General features: G+C 41.0%; 1 protein-coding gene across 3 annotated transcripts in view; it reads right to left on the bottom strand.

The window, feature by feature from the left end:
• The window catches only part of LOC132328974 (solute carrier family 12 member 7), an 89,328-nt gene that overhangs the window by 1,230 nt on the left and 62,236 nt on the right, over window positions 1-25,862 (bottom strand). For 2 of the 3 annotated variants that reach the window (XM_059849482.1, XM_059849501.1), the window contains 5 exons: window positions 14,571-14,740; window positions 14,289-14,420; window positions 12,019-12,126; window positions 3,677-3,858; window positions 183-316 (listed from right to left, as the gene is read on the bottom strand). In XM_059849482.1, the coding sequence (XP_059705465.1) occupies window positions 183-316; window positions 3,677-3,858; window positions 12,019-12,126; window positions 14,289-14,420; window positions 14,571-14,740 (726 nt within the window). The remainder of the gene's footprint in view (window positions 1-182; window positions 317-3,676; window positions 3,859-12,018; window positions 12,127-14,288; window positions 14,421-14,570; window positions 14,741-25,862) is intronic. The other variant, XM_059849491.1, reaches the window with a different exon arrangement.

Raw genomic sequence — 25,862 nt, 5'->3', positions numbered from 1 at the left:
CAATAAATCGCCCCCCATCAAGATTTTTTATGTTTTATTTTTTAACTCTCTTTATGTGATTTTCTTATAGGCAGACTTATGCTTACCCTACTTAGTAATGGTTATCCCAACAGGTAATGGCAGAATCACAAACATGAAATTCTCAATTTCAAGAAATATGGAATCAATACAGTAGAGGATACAGTTTTCATCCCCTTTTCTGTTTTTAGGAGGTCCAGGCATATTCAGGAGAACTAGCTGAGCATGTTGTGATTTATTAAGCACTACTCCATTGAGCTTCACAGCAGTGTGCATTCTTCTCACATTTGACTGATTCCTAGCATACAAAGAAACATTATTAAGCATGGTTATAACATTTACGTAATTGAATCATACCATATTTATTTGAAATTATAAGTATGTAAAACAAGGTATTTTCATAGATAGTAGTATTTATTTTGAATATGAAAATTTTGAATATGTCCATATTTAAAATAAATAAAATGCAATATATTTGACAAGAATATTTAACTCTGAAATTCAAGCTGTTCTAAGTAAATTGTCAAAATGCACAAATCTTCCAGTTGTCAATTATTTTTTATCAAGATAAATAAAAAATGGTTTCAATAGATATTACAGATCAGACAAGAACCACTAAGAATTTTGTTTAATGACTTACATTAAAAAGTAACTGGATTTATACAAGAATTTCCAAACAATGAAATTACAGGAATGCAATAGAAAGATCACAATATTTATGTTGTACAGTAAAAGAGTTTACTCATGCTCTTTTGGAAACATTACTAAATTCTACCAGCTGCTGAAGAAAATTCAGAAACACCACAGAATTTTGAAAAAAATGCTAACTTCTTATGTTGTAACAGTATGGCAGTAAGCAGTGAACTGAAATTGAGCTTATCACTTTACATTATCAACATTACCTAATATTTTCCTTGTTTAACCTACAAATATAATTGTTGTAGATCTGTGCACAAGAAGAAAAAATTGCTAGGGTTTTTAAAATGTCCTTATTTTAGTATCTCTTTTGTATGGTTCAGTAGTTTTTCAGAACAAAAGAACAGTTTCCTTACAGTTCCTGAGAAACAGCTGTGTGTAGAATTAGCCAAGGCTGGAAATGAGTCACACGCTACAGTGTGACAAAAATCTTAAAACTACCTTAGTCCATTTATCTAAAAGATCTGCTGCCTAAAAGTAGGGGTTGTTTTTGGGTTTGTTTGGGTTTTTTTCCCCCAAATAAATAGTTAAAAGTCATTTGGCCTGAAATTTAGTGGCCAGTGTAAACCAGCCCTATCAATTAAATTGATTCTTCATGCTCTGCCACCTCCCATCTTCCCCGCTACAAGAGAATGATATTTCTAAAACTGAGTTTATCAGTCCCTCCTGGGGGATTTTCTGTTATGGTGGCCAGCTATCCTAAGAACCAACTGTACCAAAACTATACACGGAACAAAGGAAAGCTTGAAATTCCATTTTTTGGAAGCAGACCTGCATTTTGAGATGACTAAAAAGAACTATGAAGAGACGCAAGATTGTATAACTGAGATGCATAAATATGGAAACTGAAATATTGTTAAACTGAAAATAAAATGCAGGGTGCAACTTTGTGACAGAGTGGGGAAAAATTCAGCACTGAAATAAAGGCTCATGGTGTGTAAAATGCAAACTGAGGCTAACACCACTTATCCTTGAAGCACTGGTAGAACTGAAATCATACACAGTAGACAAAGTAAACTTCCAAAATTTTTATAAGAAGCTCAATTTGTTAAGCAGATAAAATTAAGAGAATGCTGAAGAAAATGCTGAAATTAAGAAGACTCTGAAAAAAAGCAGAGCAGTCAAGTAAGTTCCACGCAAGAGATGAAGTAGTCCATTTTTATATGCTGTCATACCCAATGTATGACCAAACTTTTGTTACTTCTACACATGCATGGGTTGGTAGAAGGCAGACAAGAACTGACTCATGATGAAACATGAAAGTTCCCTTTGTGAACAAATATTCACTATTGTCCAAGTAGTTACAGCACAATGGGAGGCTATTCTTCCAGAAAAAAACATATATTTCTTTTTTAATGTAGTTAATTAAAACACTAAATATTATGCTGGTGCAGAGAAGTACTGTCAAGTTTTATATTCTTACAGAAACTATAACACAGGTTTTGTGACTTACCTTGAATAGAAAGTTGACCATATTTAAGAGAACATTAAAAAGTCACAATGATATTTTGTTTAATGACGTGCTAAATCACAGTATATTAAACAAGGAACAAAAAAATACATGCATTGCAAATTACAATTTAGAACCATGCATACAATGTACAAGATCACAAGAACCAGAGAATCCAGCCTATGTGGTTTAGGTAAAGTGAAATTTAGACTTACAGATTTTCCCATTCTCTATGTGAAAGGGAAGCAAATGCATAGAAAAAAAAATTATGCCATCAGGTACATTTTAAAGTCAACAATATTAATATAATATACAGGCACACCAAGTTTGAACTGTAATTTCTACCCAACTATATATAGTAGTCTTAAAATAATATTATCTGAAATCAGTGTTTTGTACAATTCCAGAGTAGTAATAAGAAATGTTTCAAAGATATAAATTCTAAAAACCCCTAATAATTAGAATATAATGCAGCCTAGGACAATGCCTTAGAGCATGAGCACAATAACTTTTGGAATGTGCAGAAAGCAAGCTGTTTCTAAAGAGTTCAAAGCAAATCCAGGACTCAGGACTTAGGACATGAGGGTACTAATTTAAAATATTCTTTCTAACTGCAATGCCTACAAGTCCTAGATTTAAGATGTGTTTCATTTAGATATTAAGATTTCCCTTAACATCCACAGTTTTGGTTTGATCATGTGCAGAAAATAATTTAAGCTATGTTTCTAAGTGCAGTCTTCTTGCAGAACTAAGAAAAGACGCATGTTCAGATCAGAACATGAGGAAACAAGCTGATTTCCTTCTGTCATTGTTTTTGTGTGTACTACACTGGTTTGACACAGGGAGTAGCTCTTATCTTTTTAAGAAAAAGATATTAAGGAACATTTAAACAGGAAATACTTAATATAGTAATACATACATATTTACACAAGTTTTCTATTTCTTTAATTTACAGGATGAGGGCTGCATGTCCATTAAAACAAACAAACAAAAACTCCTCACTCCCCTCTCTTCCCAAGAAAACACCCCCCACACGCAAAATCATGCACCTAAAATCAAAAACATAAGCTAAATGTCTTGAAAGACTATATGCTTCTTTGGAACTCCCTCTAATACCAAACACAATAAAAATACAGGGACATATACACTAATTTTTCACTCACAGGAAGAAATAAAAAGTTATCATTAAGCTTTTTAATGCATATGCTTTCTGGTACAACCCAGAAGTTGAGTTAACAGCTTAAAGGCTGTCATATTTAAACTTCACTCACAACATTCTTGTGAATGACTCTTTACAGTCATTCCACCCAAGTCTATGCTATTTTTATAAGGATGCCATTTAAGTGAAGTGTATAAAAAACTCATTTTTGTATCCAATTTTAAATAAAGCAGAATCTCTTAAAAAGCAAAACTCAGACAAAACAACAAACTAGAACCACCCCCCCACCCCCCATCCCCCCCCAATTAAAATACAATTAAATAAAAAGCTCCAAATACCACATGCATACTCACGGCTTCATGTTGAAAATATCTTTAAAGCCAGACACATTGGGATCCTTGTTTTTATGCTTTTCTGCTACAAACTTTTCTTTAGTCCAGGTCATTTGCACTTTCTCTGGCACAGCAGCAGCCACACTTGCTTCAACTGCTGGAGCAGAGCGTGAGGCAGTGTTTTTATCATGGATCAGCTGAGCCTGGCCACAAAACAAATAATCACCCCAAAATTCAGCCAAAATCAGCATTTGTAAATTACATGTTATTACAGTTTTGAAAAGGAGTTTCACAGTCATAGAACCAAAGAAGCCAAAGAAAAATGCACCTTTACTTTCTGAACAAATATGAGACTATTGTGACTTCAGCATGAAGTGAAATTGCTTGTAAAAATGTTCATATTTGTTTATATTTGCAAGACTATATCTTACATGGAATGTTACTTTTGTAATTAACTAAAGTGAGGTTGAATTCCATCAGAGAGCATTTTATTAACATCAAGGTGTTTTGCCAATGAAAAATTTTAAAGTCAGTATTCTCATTGTTCACAAGTTACATTATTTTCTCAGCTACTGTTGTAAACATTGTCCATTTCACATGCCTTTAGCTGAACTACAACATCAATCTCTGATGTCAGTATGGGACTGGCTGATTTGAAGTCTAGTTATAGATTTATTTATGCCTACAAGAGCATATTACATAACAAATCTAACCAATCTAGCCATGAAGGGGCCTTCTCTTCCATTTTCACAGTAGAAACGCTAATCAACTTCAAGAAGAAAAAAGCGCATATGCATGTGGGAAGAATATTGTGTTTCATATTTTCCATTCTCCTTGCTTCTTTGGAGTAAAAGAAGATTAAATATTTAACACATTATTTACTTACTTTCTCTCATAATAATTTTTCCATAGGCTTCTCTACTTCCATCAAATATCACACAAATACAGTACCTTAGACTCTAAAAATTATAAGTGAATTGGTAATTGGGGGCAGGATTCCTTTTGTGCTTTGAAATTTTTTGTTTTGGAGGTGGTATTTATTTTATCCTGCGATTGTTTGTTTGCTTTTTGTTTAAGATATTTAACAGTTCTGAAAGCTATTCAGAGACTTGTTAAATCATGAGTTGAAGTTCCTGTTCCATTTGGGAACCTCAATTATTCACATGTTAGACATAGTCATGGTCCGTCCACATACCTGGTAATTAAGAATTTTGTGCAGGTCAATAAAAGCCATGAATAAAATCCAAGCAGATGAGAATTGTACTTTCGTTCTCAGAAAAGCAATTCCTCTAGTGGTTCACAAACTGCAATTGCAGGTGGTTTTAAATGCCTTTGAGCTTCAGTATATTCCCTAAATTACTTCCTAGTCCCTATCCTTCAGGATTCCCAAATTCTGGAGTGCAGTTGTGAGGTTCACATAAATATCTCTTAGTATGATGGTCTTCCTACATTCACAGATAATTAAATGATGATCCAAGACCACAAATCAGAAGTTACTGTGAATACAGTTCTATTACAAGAATCAAAACAGCTGACAAATACATGCCAATATAGTAAATACCATGCAGCACTATTCAATGTACTAAAATTTCAAATTAAAAACTGTGAGTTCAGTACAACTATGCTTCAATGGAAGAAATTTTGCCATTTTTAGAAAGACAGTGAGACCAAGAGAAATTCTGGACCTATAATACATGTTTATAAACATGCAAACACAACAAAAGCACATTTTTGTTAGTGCTATTTTGATACTAAATTCAATTAATGAAACACAACAGCTTGCTCTCTCACTCCATGATGAAAGGGAAATGCAAAGGTATACACCACTTCTACAAACTAGGCTACACATTTTACATATGAGCAACACTTCAAGTGCACACTAAACTCATTGATTATACCAGTCCATTTCCTTTCAGTGTCACCCCACATAATACAGTAATGACATATATGGGTTAATAATAGCTTGCAAATAAAAATGGCTTCCACTCCCTAAAATATCTAGTATATCAATACAGTCTCCAAGAATCTTCAGTACTTCAATAGAGGAACTAAAAAGGAAGGCAATGAAAGCATGAAAGAATCTTCAGTACTTCAATAGAAGAACTATAAAGGAAGTCAATGAAAGCATGAAATATGTTTATTAATGTAACACCCTGCTTCTGGCTTTTAAGAAAACAGACAGTCTCAGAAATTTATTTCTTTTATGGAAAATAATTGTGAGAAAGAGAATATAGTTCATGTCACAGAAGCATAATCTAAAGACAAAAAATACAGGGTAACATAATTAATTTAGAAAAAATTGTAGTTAATATGTAGTTCAGTTTGCGATAGCGGTACTTGAAGTGTTGCAATGGAAAATATAGTCTAGTCATAGTCAGCACTATGTTGAGCTACCTCTTCCTCTTGATAATCATTACTCAGCAGTGCCTGAGCATCTTGGATAATGGACAATGGACTGGAGTAGCTTTTTCTTCTAACTGAGCCTCGAGACTCATCTGTGATGCTCTGAATCTGGGACAAAAATGTTACCAATGACAAAAAAAAGTCTACAGAAAAAAGCAGATATCATATTATTCTTCATTTTAATAGATGAGATATCAACTCATAAGGCCTTTTTCACCGAATTTACAGAATGACTAGGTTGGAAGAGACCTTCAAGATCAATTGACCATGCCCTAACACCTCAACTAAACCACGGCATCAAGTGCCATATCGAGCCTTTTTTTAAACACATCCAGGGATGGTGACTCCACCACCTCCCTGGGCAAACCATTCCAGAACTTTATCACTCTTTCCATGAAAAACTTTTTCCTAATATCCAATCTCTATTTCCCTTGATTCAGCTTGAGACTGTGTCCTCTCATTCTGTCAGTTGCTGCCTGGTGAAAGTTACCAACCCCCACCTGACTACAACCACCTTTCAGTAAGTTGAAAGTGATAAGGTCACCTCTGAGTCTCCTTTTCTCCAGGCCAAACAACCCCAGTTCCCTCAGTCATTCCACATGGGGCTTGAGTTCCAAGCCCCCTCCCAACCTAGCTGCCTTCCTCTGGATGCGCTCAAGCATCTCAATGTCCTTCCTAAACTGAGGGGCCCAGAACTGGACATAGTACTCAAGGTGTGGCCTCACCAGTGCCAAGTATAGCGGAAAAATGACCTCCCTGCTCCTGCTGGCCACACTATTCCTGATACTGGCCAGGATGCCATTGGCCTTCTTGGCCACCGGGCACACTGCTGGCTCATGTTCAGCTGGCTGTTGACCAGTACCCCAGGTCCCTTTCCATCTGGGCACTGTCCAGCCACATGATCCCCAGCCTACAAGATTGCAGGGGGTTATTTACAGGGGCCAAAATGCAGGACTTGGCACTTGGATTTAATAAACTTCATCCTATTGGACTCTGTCCATCCATTCAACCTTTCCAAGTCTCTCTGCAGAGCCCTCCTACCTTCCAACAGATCAACATACGTGCCAAGCTTAGTGTCGTCCACAAATTTACTAATGAAAGACTCAATCCCCTCATCCATGTTGTCAATAAAGATATTGAAAAGAACTGGTCCCAGCACAGACCCTTGAGGGACACTGCTCGTGACTGGCCACCAGCTGGATGCAGCACTGTTCACCACCACTCTCTGGGCCCGGCCATCCAGCCAGTGCTTAACCCAGCAAAGAGTGCTCCTGTCCAAGCCATGGGCTGTCAGCTTTGTCAGGAGTATGCTGTGGGAGACAGTGTCAAAGGCCTGGCTGAAATCCAGGTACACAACATCAACAGCCTTTCCTGCATCCACCAGGCAGGTCACTTGGTCATAAAAGGAAATCAGGTTGATCAAACATCACCTACCCCTCCTAAACCCATGCTGGCTGGATCTGATACCCTGGCCATCCTGTAAGTTTTGTGTGGTGAGACTCAGTATAAACTGTTCTACAACCTTACTGGGTACTGAGGTCAGGCTAACCAGCCTATAATTAACAGAATCCTCCTTCCCACCGTTTTTATGAATGGGCGTCACATTGGCCAGCTTCCAGTAATCTGGAACCTCGTCAGTGAGCCAGGCCTGCTGGTAAACGATGCAGAGCGGCTTTGCAAGCTCATCTGCCAGTTCCCTCATCACCCTAGGATGGATCCCATGGATTATGAATATCCAAACGGCTCAGCAGTTCTCTGATTGCCTCCTCCTGGATAACGGAGGGACCATTTTTAAATGTTTAGTAGTTAGTTATGAAGTCCTTTTTATAGACATTTGTGAAAACAGGAAGCCAACTGAGTCCTTCAGTCTCTATGGGAAGCTCAAATATTCACTTGTTTTTGAGGGTCACATCCTTTCATATATGTATACATTCAGGTGAAATTTTTCACTTAATTACAATCAAAATCATAAAAAAAATAAAAGCATGTGAGAAAGCTACTTTTCAACTGTAAAACCCTAAAACCCTAAAAATCTAATCATTCACATACAGTGAAACAGTAATCAGTCAATGGGTCAGCTGGAAATGTATTTAGGATAATTGAACACAGTAGATGAGTTGAGGGGCTAGCTGGGAATATATTTGGGATAGTAGAAGATTGCATATTTTAGTTAAGATTTTAAAATTAGTTAAGAAGCTAAATTAGTTATATAGGTGGCAGGAATCAAGTACCTTAGTTAAAAAGTAACAAATACATTAGGAAAGAGAAGCTAGGAGTGACAAGGATAGATGTAGCAATTGTGAAAGGGCAGAGACCATAGAAATACCTTGCCTTAAGAATAATCTAACAGATAGGAGAGGCTTGGACCATGACCAGCAGATCAAAATAGAGAACAAGAATCTGCGACTCCTTGCACATGTATTTGGAAATGATTCCACATGTGTCCAGCATGCTGCAATAAATACCCTTCTTTTTAACTTTAATTAGTTGAAGAGTCATCTGTTCATGTATCACTTACTTGCATGCACCCAAATTTCTGCCAATCTTACCTAACAGCACAACCCAAGACAATTTGTTGGTGCAAAGTATTATTACCTTCTCACAGGTCCCATTATCACTGCCTTGCCCAAGAATTCTTAGTGAGGGTTTACCAGAGAAAAAAGTCAACAACCACCAGAAATGGAAGGAACAGAGGGAATGAGGTTCTACATTTTCTTTTCCCTTTGCAGCACTACTGACTAAGTCAAGTAAATAGACATTTACCAGTTACACCTAAGTTGCCTATGTTATGTTTTGCAGGCAGTTATTATATTTATACCCAAAAGAAGCAAATTGACCAAGTTTTCAAAAAAAGTAAACAAAAATCTGGTGAGTGCTCGATCCCCAGTTCTACAAGAAAACCCAGAGGCAAGATCAAATCAATTCTGTTTTAAAAAGTGACAGGAGAAGGGAGGATTAGGGTGATTGCTCAGGGGTAAAAGCATGCTTATGACTAAAACAGCAAATAAACACTGTACAAAACCAAAGTCTTCACTTTGGGAAGGCCTGAGTGTCATTTGAAGGCATACATGCACAAAAGTGAGGTTAAAGTACTAATCTTGGTGGTAACAGGAAACCAAACTATACTCACTATTCAAAACTGGAATACCAGGTTATATTTGAAGGCCTGGAGACAGATGTTAAAATGAAAAGCAATGCTAATTTGAACTAGTGATACTAATAAAAGAAATGTTTTGGATGTCAGCAAAAAACTGAAAAGAATGGCTCAGCTAATTAAAAAGATCAGAGTAAGAATGGGCCAGGCACTCTGAGTGCATACACTAATCTCCATAGGAAGTGAAGACATAAATAAACTGTTGCGGTTTGAATTTATTTTACTGATTCTTTGTTAAATGGTTCATTCTGTTGTATCCCCATGTTCTCCCCAAGTTGGTTTATCCCTGGGTTTTACCCTCCCTCAAAGTTGTCCCTCATGCCATTCCCCACCCCTTGTTCCACCTCTTTCCCTGCCTGTCAAGGCATCCCAGCCCTCGATTCCCAAACCTTCTCGGCCACTTAAACCTCGGGCCAATCCCTGTCTGCAACACCCCTTTGGAAATCCCTGACTCCTGGAAGCCCCATTGGCCGATGTGACCCATCCTTTCCACCCTCCTACCCCAATGGGCCCCAGACACTTGGTGTAATCCCCTCATTCCTCCCCTGATGATTCCCTATTGGTTAGTTGTTTGTATCCACCTCCTGACTTGCATCTGAACAAAACCCCTTGCACAATAGAGCTGCAGGCTTTTTGTCCTGCTCTTTTCATCTGGAATAAACCATTCCTTGTGGAACCTCAAGATGGAGAGCCTTCTCCTTCCTCCTCTGCCTGGTCTCTGTCTTGTGTGTGGCACCGTAGACCAAGTGGCTCTAAAGGTTCTGCCTCTGGAAAATCCCCATACCAAGGCAGTTCCCGAATCCAAGTGTTGCAATGGAGTTTTAAGAGTTAGCCTGGGTTCTGGCAGTCACTTCAATAAACCACATTTTTTTATGAAGATACAAAAGAACAAGGTATATTTAGATAGCCTAATCAGAAACATTTGATGGATATCACTTTTATTTTGGGACAAGGCAGTAAGTACTAGAGGTTCCTGGAGTTACCAAGGGTTTTACTTCAGACCCTGAAGTAAATTCAGTGGTGTTTTGAATGTCTCAGATTTTACCCTGCCTGATAAGAAGGAAGAAACTGAGGCTATAATGGTGATGGTAAAGTTCAGATAAAAGTGAGTAATAAAGAAAGAAAACTCTATGGAGGGAATAGAAAGAAATAAAACTTCCAAACAAACAATACTCCGAAGTATAGTCCAGATTCCCACCAGCTCAGAGCTTTTCATCTCCTCTGCAATTTATGTGCTATAGAATACAGAGCAATAGCTTCTACTAATCATGTGGAAGTTAAATCCTTCAAAATCTACAACAGACAAATTACTCAAACTCCACTGGAAAATACTGCTGCTCAGTAAAGAAACAATAAGGCTGAATAAGTTGCACAGAAAAGTTTGGGTTTTTTACTGGAAGGATGTTAGGCAGGCTCAAATTGAAAGAAAACTACCATGACATGGATAAGAAAGATGTTTCACAGAAATAAACTGTAACAATAGCAGGCATCTTTAGGAATCTTTAAAAAATCCTGTGAGACGGAAAAATGAATAGAGAGGACAAATTAAAGGAAAAAACCACCAAAACCCCAAACTGCTTGGACTAGTATGATTAACACCACAAAAGAAAAGCCATTAGAAAACAAATCTAGGTATTATATAATTAAGAAATTAAGCACAGTAGAGATCTCTTGTTTGCTATGGGATGGAAATCATTTATGTGATGGCAAAGCCAGAGCATTCACTATCTTCTACATCACTTGATACAAGTCTTGATAATACTGAAAGAGTTAGCTGAAAAGATGAGGGGGTAGAAGCACAAATTAAAAGGAAAGGACTTGTGAGTTACAAATATTCATAAAAATACAGCTGAAAGAAGCTTGTTGCTACAATATGCAAAATAGTAAGGATAGGGGAGCAGCAAAACCAGCATTTCCATCTTGATATTAGAAAATTATACTTTGTTGAGCTAATTTTGGTTCCAAAAAAAAAGGAGTTGATTCATAAAACATGCAAAATAATGCAGAAACTAAAATATAGAGTGATTTGAACAAATTTGTATTATATTGTGTAATATGGTGTATTTGTAAGTAATGTGAGGAGCGGCTGAAGGAGGTTGGGTTTTCTAGAATGGAGAAAAGGAGGCTCAGGAAGGACTTTCTCACTCTATTCAACTACCTGGAAGACAGTAGTAGTGAGGTGGGGATTGGTCTCTTTTCCTCAGTAACAAGAGGAAACGGCCTTAAGTAGTACCAGAGAATGTTTAGATTGGACATTAGGAAAAATTTCTTCACTGATAGGGTTATCAAGCATTTGAATGGGCTGGTGGTGGAGGGAGGTGGCTGAAGTTGAGTCCCTGGAAGTAAACAACATGTAGATATGGCACTTAGGGACATGGTTTAGTGGTGGACTTGGCAGCATTAGGTTAGTGGTCAGACTTGACGTAAAGGTCTTTTTCAACGTAAATGATTCTATGATCCTAAGACCAAATCATAATCAAAGATAATCAGTCCAATTGCATGATCATGAATCTTAGCTACTGATGACAAGTTTGGAAAGGCTCTTAATGTATTCTACACTGATGCTGAAATGTTTTGCTAATCAACACTTGCACTCAACAAAAAGAGGAAAACTCTTAAAATCTGTTTAAATAAAAAAAAAATTTTTTTCCGCACATAACTTTAACCTTCCAAGTAAAACTGGTTGTAGAGAAACACAATGCAGTTATGAAAGTTTTTGACTAGTTAGAAACTGATTAGAAGCTACAGCCAGAAGATTGTACTTTCAGATTTTTCACAAAACATCCTGTCAAGTCAAAAATCCTACCTCTCTTTCTCTTTCATTCTTTGATAGTTGCATCTGTTTTAGCATCTGAGATCGCTGTTCCATCATAAGTGTCTTCTCATATGTGAACGCAGAAATATCATTTTCAAACTGCAAAAGGAATTGGCATTAGCAACATCAGAAGAAAAGTACTACTTTGAAGAACAACATTTAAATAATATATCTCTCATACCTGTATTCATTTGGTGGATGTATTCATGGCATTAGAGTAATCCTAAGCATATAATTGATCAATCACTTCTGTCCTCATTCTTAAAACCTAATCTTCAAACATCAATTTCATACAGTGAACTGCATGAATTTACTGTAACAATATTATTGTGATTTTATCTAAATTTTAGTATTTGGAACAGATTTTTCACTAACTATTCTGTTCCAACTAGACTGCAGAAGTGAAAGTTGAAAGCACTTATTTAAACTGGGTATGCATTGCTGCCACCTGAGCATGTGCGGACACTTGTTTCCTTAAAAACCATAACTGTGTTAGGCACAAATAACACCTTATCCTTTCATCGGTGAGAAATGTTCATAAATAAAGCCATTTCTTGCCATAGCAAGAAATTCAGGCATATTGGCTGAAAATGAAAATACAATATAAAAATCTATACCAGTCACCTGTATTGTCACTGACTTGTAATATATCTCTTATCCTCTGGAAGATTCTCAGAATTAAATATTACTCACAGAAGAAAAGAATAAATTGTATTTCTGTAGTGGTTTAACCCCAGCCAGCAACCAAGGCCCATGCAGACTCTAACTGCCCCACAAGTGGATTTGGGAGAGAATCAGGATAGAAGCTAGAGAACGCATGGGTTGAGATAAAGACAGTTTATTAGGAAAAGCAAAAATTGTGCACTCAAGCAAGCAAAGCAAGGAATTAATTCACTGCTTCCCATGGGCAGATTCCCATCATGCATAATGGTTACTTGAGAATTCAAACAGCATCACTCCAAACGTTCCCCCCCCCTTCTTCCCTCTTCTCCCCAACTTATATACTGAGCATGTCATATGGTCTGGAATAGCCCTTTGGTCAGTTTGGGATACCTGTCCCAACTGTATCTCCTGCCAAACTCCCCCAACTTCCTTGCTGGTGTGGCAGTACAAAAAACAGAAAATATCTTGGTTCTGTGTAAGACCTGCTTCACAATAACAACAACATCCCAATATTATCAACCCTGTGCTCAGCACATATCCAAAACACAGCCCCATCCCAACCTCCATGAAGAAAATTACCTCAGCTGAAACAAGCACAACTTTCTATACTGCCTTCTGCTCAAAATTCAACCAAGGCTGAGCCATTTCATGGCACTCTGTGTTATTTCAACTGTACATTCCACAGCATTTGAGACTTTCATATTTAGGACTCTAAGCAAAGAACAGCAAATTTTTTCAGAAGCATTTTTTTCCCTAACTAATTAAAACAATTCTTAAAATTGTTTTATGATTAATTAGCATGATAAACCTTTTAATAAGTTCTGGTGATTCTAGAAACCAGTGGTAATGAAGTTTTCAACCAGTTTACTCATCTTCATCTCACTTCAGAATGAGTAAAAGTTTTGGTTGGGGTTCTTTTTTTCCCCCATGAATCTTACGTTGGACATTATGCTAGTCACCTTTTATTGCTGGAAATTGCATCCTTAGTTTCCAAAAAAAGTGGGCCGAGACAGACATAGCTTTTGTCCTTTCTCTCCTAAACAGTTTATGACCCATATTTAAAAAAGGAAAAAAGTTACCAAAGTCATTTTGTCACTACCTTGACTTATGAAACTGTAGGTCCTGGTTTCAGTACTGTCTGAGGCTGGAGATGCCCAGAACAACTCTCATTTGAGCCTAGGGATTCCTTATTCCAAGAGGTATTCTTAAAGTAGTTGGAGACATAGACAAGTCCATCCTGTCTCATACCATATGTCTTAGCTTATTAGATTAAGCACATTCAGCCTTCAATTTCACTGCTTGCTAAAAATTCAAGCTTTTCCTTCTGAATGAACCAGCTCTATGGACTAGTAGTCATAAATAAAGTAAGAATTAACACATAAAACATCTCAAACTCTACTTGACAAACCCATTGAACTCACCACCACATACAGCAGCATTGTAACATGGTAAGATAATGATGCTTAACTTCTTGGTTTTTGTGGGACTACAATTTTTAAATTTCTATATTTGGGCTAATAGCTCTTTATTTGAAAAAAGCTAAATCTGTTTTCCCAAGTTTAGTCCCAGTTGCACCTTAAAAATATATAGTAACAAACCATTTCAACAACTTCCACTTGAGCATTTAGTCTAAGGTGGTATAAGAACATCTGAAGATCCTTCTTCATTTGAATGCTATTATCATCCATTTGAGCAACGGTGAAGATACGCATTTTACATTTTCTCCAAACCTACCAAAAAGATACATAATAACAGTTTGTAACACTGTGATTGCTATTACTATGCATAATTTGAACAAGGTGAAGGAGTTTTTAATTAGATATGCTTAGAACAATTTACTGCTACAAAATTAAATCCCAGCCATTTTCTGTTGTCCTTGCCTTGTGCTGTCGAAGAAGAAAAGGCAGCAACATCAGCATACCACCATCATGAACAATCCACCACACATCTATATTTCCTTCAGTAAAACGTTCTTGATTTGTTGGAAATAAGTCAATGTTTTTAGCCACCAAGAGCGCTTGTTGAGCTGAAGTTGTTTCTCGTACAGTATCTGTAAGGGAAAACAAGACATTTAATCAAGAACTCCTAGCTTTCATACACAGATTTTGCTTTTGTTTTAAATTCAAAAGATTAATCCCTCCCAGATTCTGCTGAGACAAAAGAGAAATATTCCAGGTGTCTTGGCAGTAGAGAAATATCCTGGGTGTCTTGGTTGCAGCTGGGACAAGGCTAATTGTTGCAATAGCAAGGAGGGTTGTGGCTAGGATCCAGAGGTTACTCTGCACTACTTAATGCCATTGCTGAAAGTGGGGGGAATATCTTCCAAAGAGAAGGGGTTCCTTCTGGTCCAATAAGCATGGTGCTGGTTATGAGCTGGAGAGAGTGGTTGGGTGGCGCCAGTTCCAAGACAGACAGAGAGGTTGAGGTGTCACAGCTGTGATCAGATGGAGCTTCATGGTGAGCATTTTTGCATATGCATTATTCTCTCCTTTGTACACTTTTTGCTATTAATATTGTTGTCGTTTCCAGTAAATTGTTCTCAACCTGTGATGATTACCTTTTGTGCCTCCAGTTCTCTTTTCAAACCAGCCTCAGGGGAAAAGTGAGAGAGCAGCAGCACGATTTGGAATGTGTCAGTGGGAACACTCAATTAGGGAGTACAACTCCTAAGCCACAACAACCTTGATTTGGTGTCTGAGGTGAGGCAAAACGAGTTGAACAACAGACTGCCCAGAGCAGGTCGGAAACAAATTTGATCTAGGCTTTTTTTTGGTTTAGGTATGGAGCCACTGGTCACAATGTTGCTTGGTCTGTTCAAGTGGGAGTGGTAACTAATCCTGTATATATTCCTGTATATGCTTGCCATTATATTTTTCAGAGTAGGAACAGCAATCAGTATTTCGTTGCTGATATATATTGAGGGATGTCAGTTTATGACATGATAACAACAAAGACAATGACGACCAGTTGGGATAGATATTGACTGTTGCTCTCCTACGCTTACCTCGGGTACTACCTTTGCGTGTTTACCAACCATACACACTCTGTGGCTGGAATGGGGGAGGATAATTTTCCCCAGCTTTTCATCCCCTTTTACTGGCCTTTTACACCCCCTTCAGCCTGTTATATTTTCCTGGTTCAGGGCAAATTTGGGAGAGAACCCCCAAAGGGCCCCCCTAGGAAATTGGATTCTACCACCCCTCCCCCAACCGGTCTGGGAGAAAATACCTCCTTGGAGAAAAGTGGAAAAAAACTGTTTATTAAACAAGAAAATCTAAACAATATTAAACAATAAAACCCCTTGCTGCTCCAAAAGAGATGACAAACCCAGAAAGTCCCCTCCCCAGATTCCAGTTCAGCTCACTCAGTCCCTTATCAGTCCCTCCGGCACTGGAAATGCCGTAGCCCAGGCCCGGCCTGGCCCACCGATGTAAGCTGCTGGTGCTCTTATGGTTGTTCAGTCCAGAGCAGGTGTGAACAGGTCCAAAGAAAGGGGAAAAAAGGAAAAAAAAGCACAGTCCAGGGAACTTCTTTGCCTCAGCTAGCTAAACTAACTAAAAGCAAAAAAAAGAGAGCCCTGTCCCGCCGTCTGTTCATCCGCAGACAACGCAGTCCAGGAGCAGGAATGTGTAGGAGTGAGTCCAATGTCTGAAAACAAACTGCGCACCTCCTCTCCCCCCCTCAATCCTTGGAGCAAGTCTTAAAGGTGCAAAACTTACTATTCAGCATAAACGGAACAAGACGATTGGGGATAAAAGCATCATGTAGTCAACCTAGGACATTCCACCCCTAATCCCCAAATCATCGGCTTACTATTAAAACTAATATATATTCTAACTCTATAAACATATACATCAGACATTCAATATACAGCTATACACAGACAATGGTAGTAACATTTAGCAAACAGTGATATTTACACGTAGGTCTCACCCAACAATGAGATCTCCCTGAGGTACACATCGTGTTCTTCCATCTCTTTGCATTATCCACCATGTGGAACCTGGTCCCTGAGCAAAGACAACCCCATGAATGGGTTTGTCTGTACTCGAGGCAGAATTGATCCAAACTGTCTTCCCTAACAAACCTCTGACATGTACCACTGGGACTTTGTCTCCATCTACTCTATGCAAAGGCTCAGATTGGGCAGGGCCCACTTGGTTAGTAGAGCCTCGGGTGTTAACTAGTCAGGTGGCTTTTACCAGATGCTGCTCCCAGTTTTTGAAAGATCCTCCACCTAATGCTTTCAAAGTGGTTTTGAACAGTCCATTGTACCTCTCCACTTTCCCTGCAGCTGGTGCATGGTAGGGAATATGGTACGCCCACTCAATGCCATGCTCCCTAGCCCAGGTGTTGATAAGGCTGTTCTTGAAATGAGTCCCATTGTCTGACTCAATCCGCTCAAGGGTTCCATGTCTCCACAGGACTTGCTTTTCAAGACCCAGGATGGTGTTCCGGGCAGTAGCATGAGACACAGGATAGGTTTCCAGCCATCCCGTGGTGGCTTCTACCATGGTCAGCACGTAGTGCTTGCCTTGGCGTGTTTGGGGCAGTGTGATGTAGTCGATCTGCCAGGCCTCCCCATACTTGTACTTGGACCACCGCCCACTATACCACAGGGGCTTCACTCGCTTGGCTTGCTTGATGGCAGCACACGTCTCACAGTCATGGATAACCTGAGAAATACTGTCCATGGTTAGATCCACCCCTCGGTCTTGTGCCCACTTATAGGTGGCATCTCTACCCTGATGACCTGAGGCGTCGTGGGCCCACCGAGCTAGGAATAACTCTCCCTTGTGTTCCCAATCTAGGTCTATCTTTGACACCTCTATCTTTGCAGCCCGGTCTACTGCTCATTGTTTTGGTGCTCCTCATTAGCTCTGCTCTTGGGGACATGGGCATCTACATGGCAGACCTTCACAGGTAGCTTCCCTACCCTGGTAGCGATGTCTTTCCACTCATCAGCAGCCCAAATCGGTTTTCCTCTATGTTGCCAGTTAGCTTCTTTCCACCTCTCCAGCCATCCCCACAGAGCATTGGCTACCATCCATGAATCAGTGTAAAGGTAGAGCCTTGGCCACTTCTCTCTCTCAGCAATGTCCAGGGCCAGTTGAACGGCCTTGAGCTCTGAGTGTTGGCTTGATCCACCTGCTCCTTCAGTAGCTTGATCAACTTGTTGTGTGGGGCTCCATATGGCTGCTTTCCACTTTCGTTTCATTCCCACAATGTGACAAGAACCATCAGTGAAAAGAGCGTAGCGCGTTTCTTCCACTGGCAGTTCATTGTATGGTGGAGCTTCTTCAGCACGTGTCACTTCTTCTTCCTCTTCATCAGCAAGACCAAAGTTTTCACCTTCTGGCCAGTTTGTAATTATTTCCAGAATCCCAGGGCGATTCAGTTTTCCAATATGGGCGCGCTGTGTGATCAGAGCGATCTATTTGCTCCATGTGGCACTGGTGGCATGGTGCGTAGAGGGAACCTTTGCTTTGAACATCCACCCCAGTACTGATAGTCGGGGTGTCAGAAGGAGTTGTGCTTCAGTGCCTATTACCTCTGAGGCAGCTTGGACTCCTTCATAGGCTGCTAAAATTTCCTTCTCTGTTGGGGTATAGTTGGCTTCAGACCCTCTGTAGCTTCGACTCCAAAATCCAAGTGGTCGGCCTCGAGTCTCCCCAGGCACCTTCTGCCAAAGGCTCCAGGACAAGCCATGGTTCCCAGCTGCAGAGTAGAGCACATTCCTCACCTCTAGTCCTGTCCTGACTGGGCCAAGGGCAACTGTATGAGCGATCTCCTGCTTGATCTGGGTGAAGGCTTGTTGCTGCTCAGGGCCCCAGTGGAACTTGTTCTTCTTACGGGTGACCAGGTAGAGAGGGCTCACAATCTGACTGTACTCAGGAATGTGCATTCTCCAAAAGCCTATGGCACTTAGGAAAGCTTGTGTTTCCTTCTTGCTGGATGGTGGAGACATTGCTGTGATCTTGTTGATGACATCAGTGGGAATCTGACGCCGTCCATCTTGCCACTTCACTCCCAGAAACTGGATCTCTTGAGCAGGTCCCTTGACTTTGCTCTTTTTGATGGCGAAGCTGGCTTTCAGGAGAATCTGGATAATTTCCTTTCCTTTCTCAAACACTTCTGCTGCCGTCTTCCCCCATACAATGATGTCATCAATGCATTGCAGATGTTCTGGAGCCTCACCCTTTTCTAGTACACTCTGGATCAGTCCATGGCAGATAGTGGGGCTGTGCTTCCACCCCTGGGGCAGTCGGTTCCAGGTATACTGCACTCCCCTCCACGTGTAAGCAAACTGAGGCCTGCTGTCTGCTGCCAGAGGAATGAAGAAAAATGCATTGGCAATGTCAATGGTGGCATACCACTTCGCTGCCTTGGACTCTAGCTCGTACTGGAGTTCCAGCATGTCTGGCACAGCAGCGCTCAGTGGTGGAGTCACTTCATTCAATGCACGGTAGTCCACAGTCAATCTCCATTCTCCTTCAGATTTACGCACAGGCCAGATGGGACTGTTGAAGGGTGAGTGGATCTTGCTGACCACCCCTTGGCTCTCCAGCTCACAGATCATTTTGTGGATGGGGATCACGGCATCTCGATTCGTCCGATACTGCCGGTGGCGCACCATCGAGGTGGCAATTGGCACCTGTTGCTCTTCCACCTTCAAAAGTCCTACTGCAGATGGGTCTTCTGACAGTCCAGGCAAAGGTGTTCAATTGCTTGACGCCCTCTGTCTCTATAGCAGCTATTCCAAATGCCCATCTGAATTCCTTTGGGTCCTTGAAATACCCACTTCGGAGGAAGTCTATGCCTAAAATGCCTGGGGCCTCTGGGCCAGTCACAATAGGGTGTTTCTTCCACTCATTTCCAGTCAGGCTCACCTCAGCTTCCACCAAAGTGAAATCCTGGGATCCCCCTGTCACACCGGCAATAGAAACAGACTCTGCCCCCACATGTCTCGATGGGATTAATGTACATTGCGCACCAGTGTCGACTAAAGCTTCGTATTCTTGTGGTTCAGATGTGCCAGGCCAACGAATCCACAAGGTCCAAAAAACATGGTTTTCCCTAGCCTCTACATGGCTAGAGGCAGGGCCCCTCTAAGCCTGGTTATCCTTCTTTCCCTGGACATATGTCTTGGAGGTTCTTTCAAGGGCATCAAAAATATTGTCATTATCATCATATATGACAGTTCGGTTACTGGCTACTGGAGCTACTTCCCTTTTGGAACTTCTTCTCTGAGTCTTCAGTTCACGCACCTGTTGTACCAGAGCAGCAGTAGGTTTTCCATCCCATCTCCTCATGTTTTCTCTACAATCACACAGGAAGAACCACAGCTCAGCTCGTGGGGTGTACCTTCTCTCTCCATCTGGGGAGCGTCTGCGTTGGGCAACAGAACCTCTGATCTGTACTGCTGAGATTTGAAGAAGGTCTTCCTTAATCTCCTCTCTGAGCTTCTTGTGATTCTCCTCTATCTTATCCTCTAACCTCTGCAGACGTGTTTCCACTGCTGTGATTCTGGCATGTGTCGGGCCATGCACAGCGTCTGCATATGCTCGGAGTTTCTTTGCCATATGCAGCACGGTCTCCTCACCATCATCTCGCTTCATTATTGCTAGAGCAGAAGCATATTCATGTGGCCCAAGTCGTACAAGTTTTCTCCACATTACAGATGTGCATGGTACCAAGTCTGGATTTACAGTGTTTACATCATCCAAGAAGACAATCTCTGCCACTGCCATTTCCCTTAAGTGTTGGATCCCTTGCTCTATGGTCTTCCGATACTCCCATGCTCTATGGTGTTTGCTGCATATAGAGATCGTCTGCACACAGGTATCTTAGCGCAATACTTCCCAGTACCCGTGCCCAGAGGCTGTGAGGGTTAGCCCCCCTCATCATTCCTTGGTCAATGACAGGATCATGTGACAGGGATCCCAAATGCCTGGCTTCACTACCATCCAAAACTGTAGCCTCACCTGCAGCATCCCAGAGACGGACTAACCAACTAATTATGGATTCATCAGGCCGCCGGGTATAATCCTTCCTTAGGCCATGAAGGTCCTTCAGGGAATAGGACTCAATATTGGCTTCTGAGGCTGTGTCAGTTTCATTAACTTTGGGCTTTTTATCAGTAGTTGGTGGTGAGGGTCCTTCCCGTGGATCATCATCGTCAGTCACTGGCCGATTGGTTTTGCTCATGTGCTTCTTTCCTGCAGCAGCTGCCAGTGGCTTAGGCTTACTGTCTGGTTCAGCTCCAGCCTGAGCAGCTGGAGTGTTGGCTACAGCCTGAGTGACTGGGGTAGCTGTTGCTTTATCTCCCTGCCTGCCTGCCTCTGTCTGCTGCCCTACAGTATCTAGTAGGGTGCGATAAGCGTAGGCCAGGGCCCAGCTTATTGCAATGAGACTTTTTTCCTTACAGTCACCATGGCATTTATTTTCCAGGTATTTTCCCACCTCAGCTGGGTTCTGAATTTGTTCACATGGAAAATCCCAGTCTACAGGATCAGAAAATTCCTTCAGGGTTTGGCCCATATTTTCCCATTATCCACACCACTCATCATTTTTCATGCCTGAGTCTACTTCTGGGTCAGGGGTCTTGTCAGCACCTCTGGACATCTCAGCACTCATTCTAGAGAAGCTGCAGACCATATAGAGGAAGCTTACCACATTAAATGCCAGAAACATGGTCTCCTTAACAGTCAGGGGAAACTGAAAATTCTCAAAAAGTGACATAACAGATTCAGAGGAGAAGGAAAGGAAAGGCTGGAAAGTCTCATTCCCTGCTCCTCCTCTAACAAACTAGGTGCAATTACTAATAAATTCCCAAAACATACTACCGGAACTAGGACGCGGGGTAGGACGAAGGAACCATAAACTATACATATTTTAAGCAGACTCCAGTAACCTTGTAAATGCCTTATAAATCATTATCACCAAGGCCAGAAAAATAGCTATTCCAATCCGTGCCCCTGTACTGTGAAAACTACGTCTTAGGGACAATAATCCTAGTGACCAGAAAGGTATTGAAACCTCAAAAAGGCTTATAGACCAGAACCACATGAAGGCCTCCACCCCAAGAGACATTACGAAATCAAGCAACATGGCTACTGACTGCTTTAACTCACTACAGAGCAAGCACAACCAACATGAAATCAATAATGCTTTTTTCTACTTTCTCAAGCCATGCGTTGGGCGCCAATAGATGTATTTGTCCTGGTTCAGGGCAAATTTGGGAGAGAACCCCCAAAGGGCCCCCCTAGGAAATTGGATTCTACCACCCCTCCCCCAACCGGTCCGGGAGAAAATACCTCCTTGGAGAAAAGTGGAAAAAAACTGTTTATTAAACAAGAAAATCTAAACAATATTAAACAATAAAACCCCTTGCTGCTCCAAAAGAGATGACAAACCCAGAAAGTCCCCTCCCCAGATTCCAGTTCAGCTCACTCAGTCCCTTATCAGTCCCTCCGGCACTGGAAATGCCGTAGCCCAGGCCCGGCCTGGCCCACCGATGTAAGCTGCTGGTGCTCTTATGGTTGTTCAGTCCAGAGCAAGTGTGAACAGGTCCAAAGAAAGGGGAAAAAAGGAAAAAAAAGCACAGTCCAGGGAACTTCTTTGCCTCAGCTAGCTAAACTAACTAAAAGCAAAAAAAAGAGAGCCCTGTCCCGCCGTCTGTTCATCCGCAGACAACGCAGTCCAGGAGCAGGAATGTGTAGGAGTGAGTCCAATGTCTGAAAACAAACTGCGCACCTCCTCTCCCCCCCTCAATCCTTGGAGCAAGTCTTAAAGGTGCAAAACTTACTATTCAGCATAAACGGAACAAGACGATTGGGGATAAAAGCATCATATAGTCAACCTAGGACATATATTCAGAGAATTTTGAATTCCATTTAGATGTTAAGGAAATCATATTCTTTGTGCTAAGTCTACCAGGTCTCCTCAGTCTATACCACATTTAGAGTGACAGAGTTTTCTTAGGAGTTTGCTCAGAGATCTGTCCCAAGGGTGTATAATCGTGAGTAACATGGCACGTGGGAGAAAATGGGCCAGCTTTTGAAGGATTATTCTGCTTCAGTGGTTTGGAACTTCACTCCTCAACAACTACAGGACCATGGTAAATTAACAGAATCCAAGGATGTGTGAAGTTTTGCAACATGCTGGGCCTTGGCTACTATTTATTGGACACTCCACAATACTAGACAGCAGTCTCAGGGAGAAGAGGAGGAAGGCAGACTGACAGGCAGTGTGGCCGCTCAAACTGCAGCTGAACCAGAGGAACAACCTGTCCCAGTAGCAGTCTTCCCTATATAGAAAAAGAAATCAAAGACAAAATCAGTTCACTTAGTGAAGGATGAAAAGGAAGGAGAGATCTCACAACACGAGGAATAGACAGGGCCAGAGATAATCACCCAATCCCTATCTCCAGGTGAGCTGTGAGATATGCAAAAAAAAATTCAGCCACCAATTGGGTGAGCCCCTACTGACTTAGCTGCTCTGATGCTGGGATATTGCTGCCTGTAATATGAAACTAGATGGTAGTGAAGAGATCCCTGAACTGGGATGTCAGCATTGGCAAGGGGATTGGGAAGAAAACAGAAACTCTCAGCCTCTGAAGCCAAGTCCTGCCAAGCATGAAGGAAAGGTACTTCTCAAGGATGACCTAGTACTGCACTCATGCAGATGGAACACCATGGAGAAAGGTATCCAGTACATAAGAGCTGTGCTGAAGGTAATCTATAGGGATTCAAATAACAAACAATCCTCTGTAGATCCAGATGAGGTCCATTGTACACAATCTGCATGGGAGAAATTTGTACAGCATGTGCCATCATTGTATGCCAACTCATTGGGACTGATGTCAATGAAAGGAGAACAAACAATGCTTCAGGCAACTATCTGACTACAACAATATGAAGATCATCTTTTTCCCTCCCTAATGACCTATGCCTTGGCTGTCTAAGACTGCAGAGAGATTTGAAAAGCTCAAGGAAGTTAGAAAGAAGATATCCCATACTCTGCCAGTATGGAACAGTTGCTGCTATAAGAAAGCAAGGTTGCACTGGAAAAGGGTGACGCTCCAGAACACATGGAGTACATTGATTACATCATCTTGTGGGGCAACGCAGCAGACCGTTTTGAGAAAGGGGAGAAGATAACCCAAATCATCTTGGAGGCCAGTTTTGCCATAATGCAAAGTAAGGTCAAGGGACCTGCCCAGGAAACTCAGATTTTAGGAATAAAATGGCAACATGGATATCATCAGATTGCCATGGATGTGGTCAACAAAACAGCAGCTACATTCTCACCAACTAGCAGGAAGGAAGCACAGGCTTTCCTAGGCAGTGTGGGTTTTTGGAAGATGCATATTCCAGAACACAGTCAAATCATAAGTCCTCTCTATTATATGACTTGGAAGAAGAATGATTTTAAGTGCAGTCTTGAACAACAAAAGGCTTTTGAACAAATGAAACAAAAGACTGTTCATGCAGTAGCCCTTGGCAAGTCAGGACAGGACAAAATGTGAAAAATGTGCTCTATGCTGCAGCTGGGAAGATTAGTTCTTCCTGGAATTTCTGGCAAAAAAACCCCCAGTATCTGGAGAGACTCAACAATGATTCCTAGGGTTCAGGAATCTAGCATACAAGGGATCTGATGCCTGTTACACCCCTACTGAAAAAGGGCTACTGGCATTATAACTGCATATTATAAAGAGGTTCAAGCATCTTCAGAAGTGATTAGCACCAAAGCACAGCTCCTCCTGGCATTATGACTGCCAGTGCTGGACTGAATGTTCAAAGGGAAAATCTCTTCCACGCATCATGCCACTGATGTTATGTGGAGTAAATGGGTCATGCTGATCACACAGTGAGCTTGAACAGGAAACCCTTATTACACAGGCATCTTGGAAGTCATGACAAACCAGACCAAAAGTGAAAATTTTGTACTAAAATCAGAGGAGGAAAAGGTGATATATGCTGAGGAGGCTCCACCATATAATCAGCTACCTGAAAAAGAAAAGTGTTATGCTGTTTTTACTGATAGTTCCTGTCATATTGTAGGGATACATGGAAAATGGAAGGCTGCTGTATGGACTCCTATGTGAGTCACAGAAGCTATTGAGGGAAAAGGTGGATCAAATCAGGTTGCAGAGCTGAAAGGCATCCAGCTGGCTTTAAGTATCACTGAACAAAAGAAATGGCCAACACTTTAGCTGTACACTGACTCATGTATGGTAGCAAATGCTTTGTGGGGATGGCTAAAACTACTAAAAAAGACCTCTTGGCAGCACAGAGGTAAAGCCACCTGGGCTGCTGAATCGTGGCAAAACATTGCTGCTTGGATAGAGAAGTTGGTTGTAAAAGCATCATGTAGATGCACACATACCCAAAAGTCAGGCTATTGAAGTACATTGCAACAATGGACAGGTGCATTGGGCAGCCAAGAATGAAGTCTCTCAGGTGACAACATAGGCTGAATTATTTCTGGCTCAATGGGCCAAGGTCACTGGAAAAGAGATGCAACATAGCTATGGGTTTGTGATGGAGAAGTGGACTTAACCATGGACAATGAGCATGGACTACCACAGATGCACTAGTTTTGAGCTCCTGATGCAGCTTGCAACCAACCCTCCTATGCTGGAAAACACTTAAAACCTGCAGTCATGGACTAAATGAACTTAAGAGACATCTAGGAGGAATGGATATTGATTGAGGAAATTATACTTGTTTGTGTATATATATACATATATATATACACAAACATTCATATATGTACATACATACATATATATATATATATATATATATATATATATATGGAAGGGGCATGACATAAATGGTATAAAATATGGGGTGGATTAAGTTAATTTTTGCAACAGCCAGGAAGGGGCATGGCTAGGACCCAGAGGTTATTCTGTACCACCTCAGGTCATTGCCAGGGGCAGGGCTAAGGCAGTCTCTTCCAAGGAGAAGGGGTTTCTTCTGGTAGAATAAGCATTGGCCCGATTCAAAGCCAGAAGGAATGGCCGAGTGGCACCAGTTCTGAGGCAGAGGGAGTAGTTGGAGTGGCATGGCTATGGTTGGGTCAAACTCCGAGGTGGACATTTTTGCATGAGAATCACTCTCTTTGTATACTTTCTGTTATTAACACTGTTGCTCTTACTGCTC

Source organism: Haemorhous mexicanus, chromosome 1 (assembly GCF_027477595.1).
Source record: "Haemorhous mexicanus isolate bHaeMex1 chromosome 1, bHaeMex1.pri, whole genome shotgun sequence".
NCBI lineage: Eukaryota > Metazoa > Chordata > Aves > Passeriformes > Fringillidae > Haemorhous > Haemorhous mexicanus.
The sequence above is the reverse complement of the archived record's forward strand: the minus strand, read 5'-3'. Positions and strand labels throughout refer to the sequence as shown.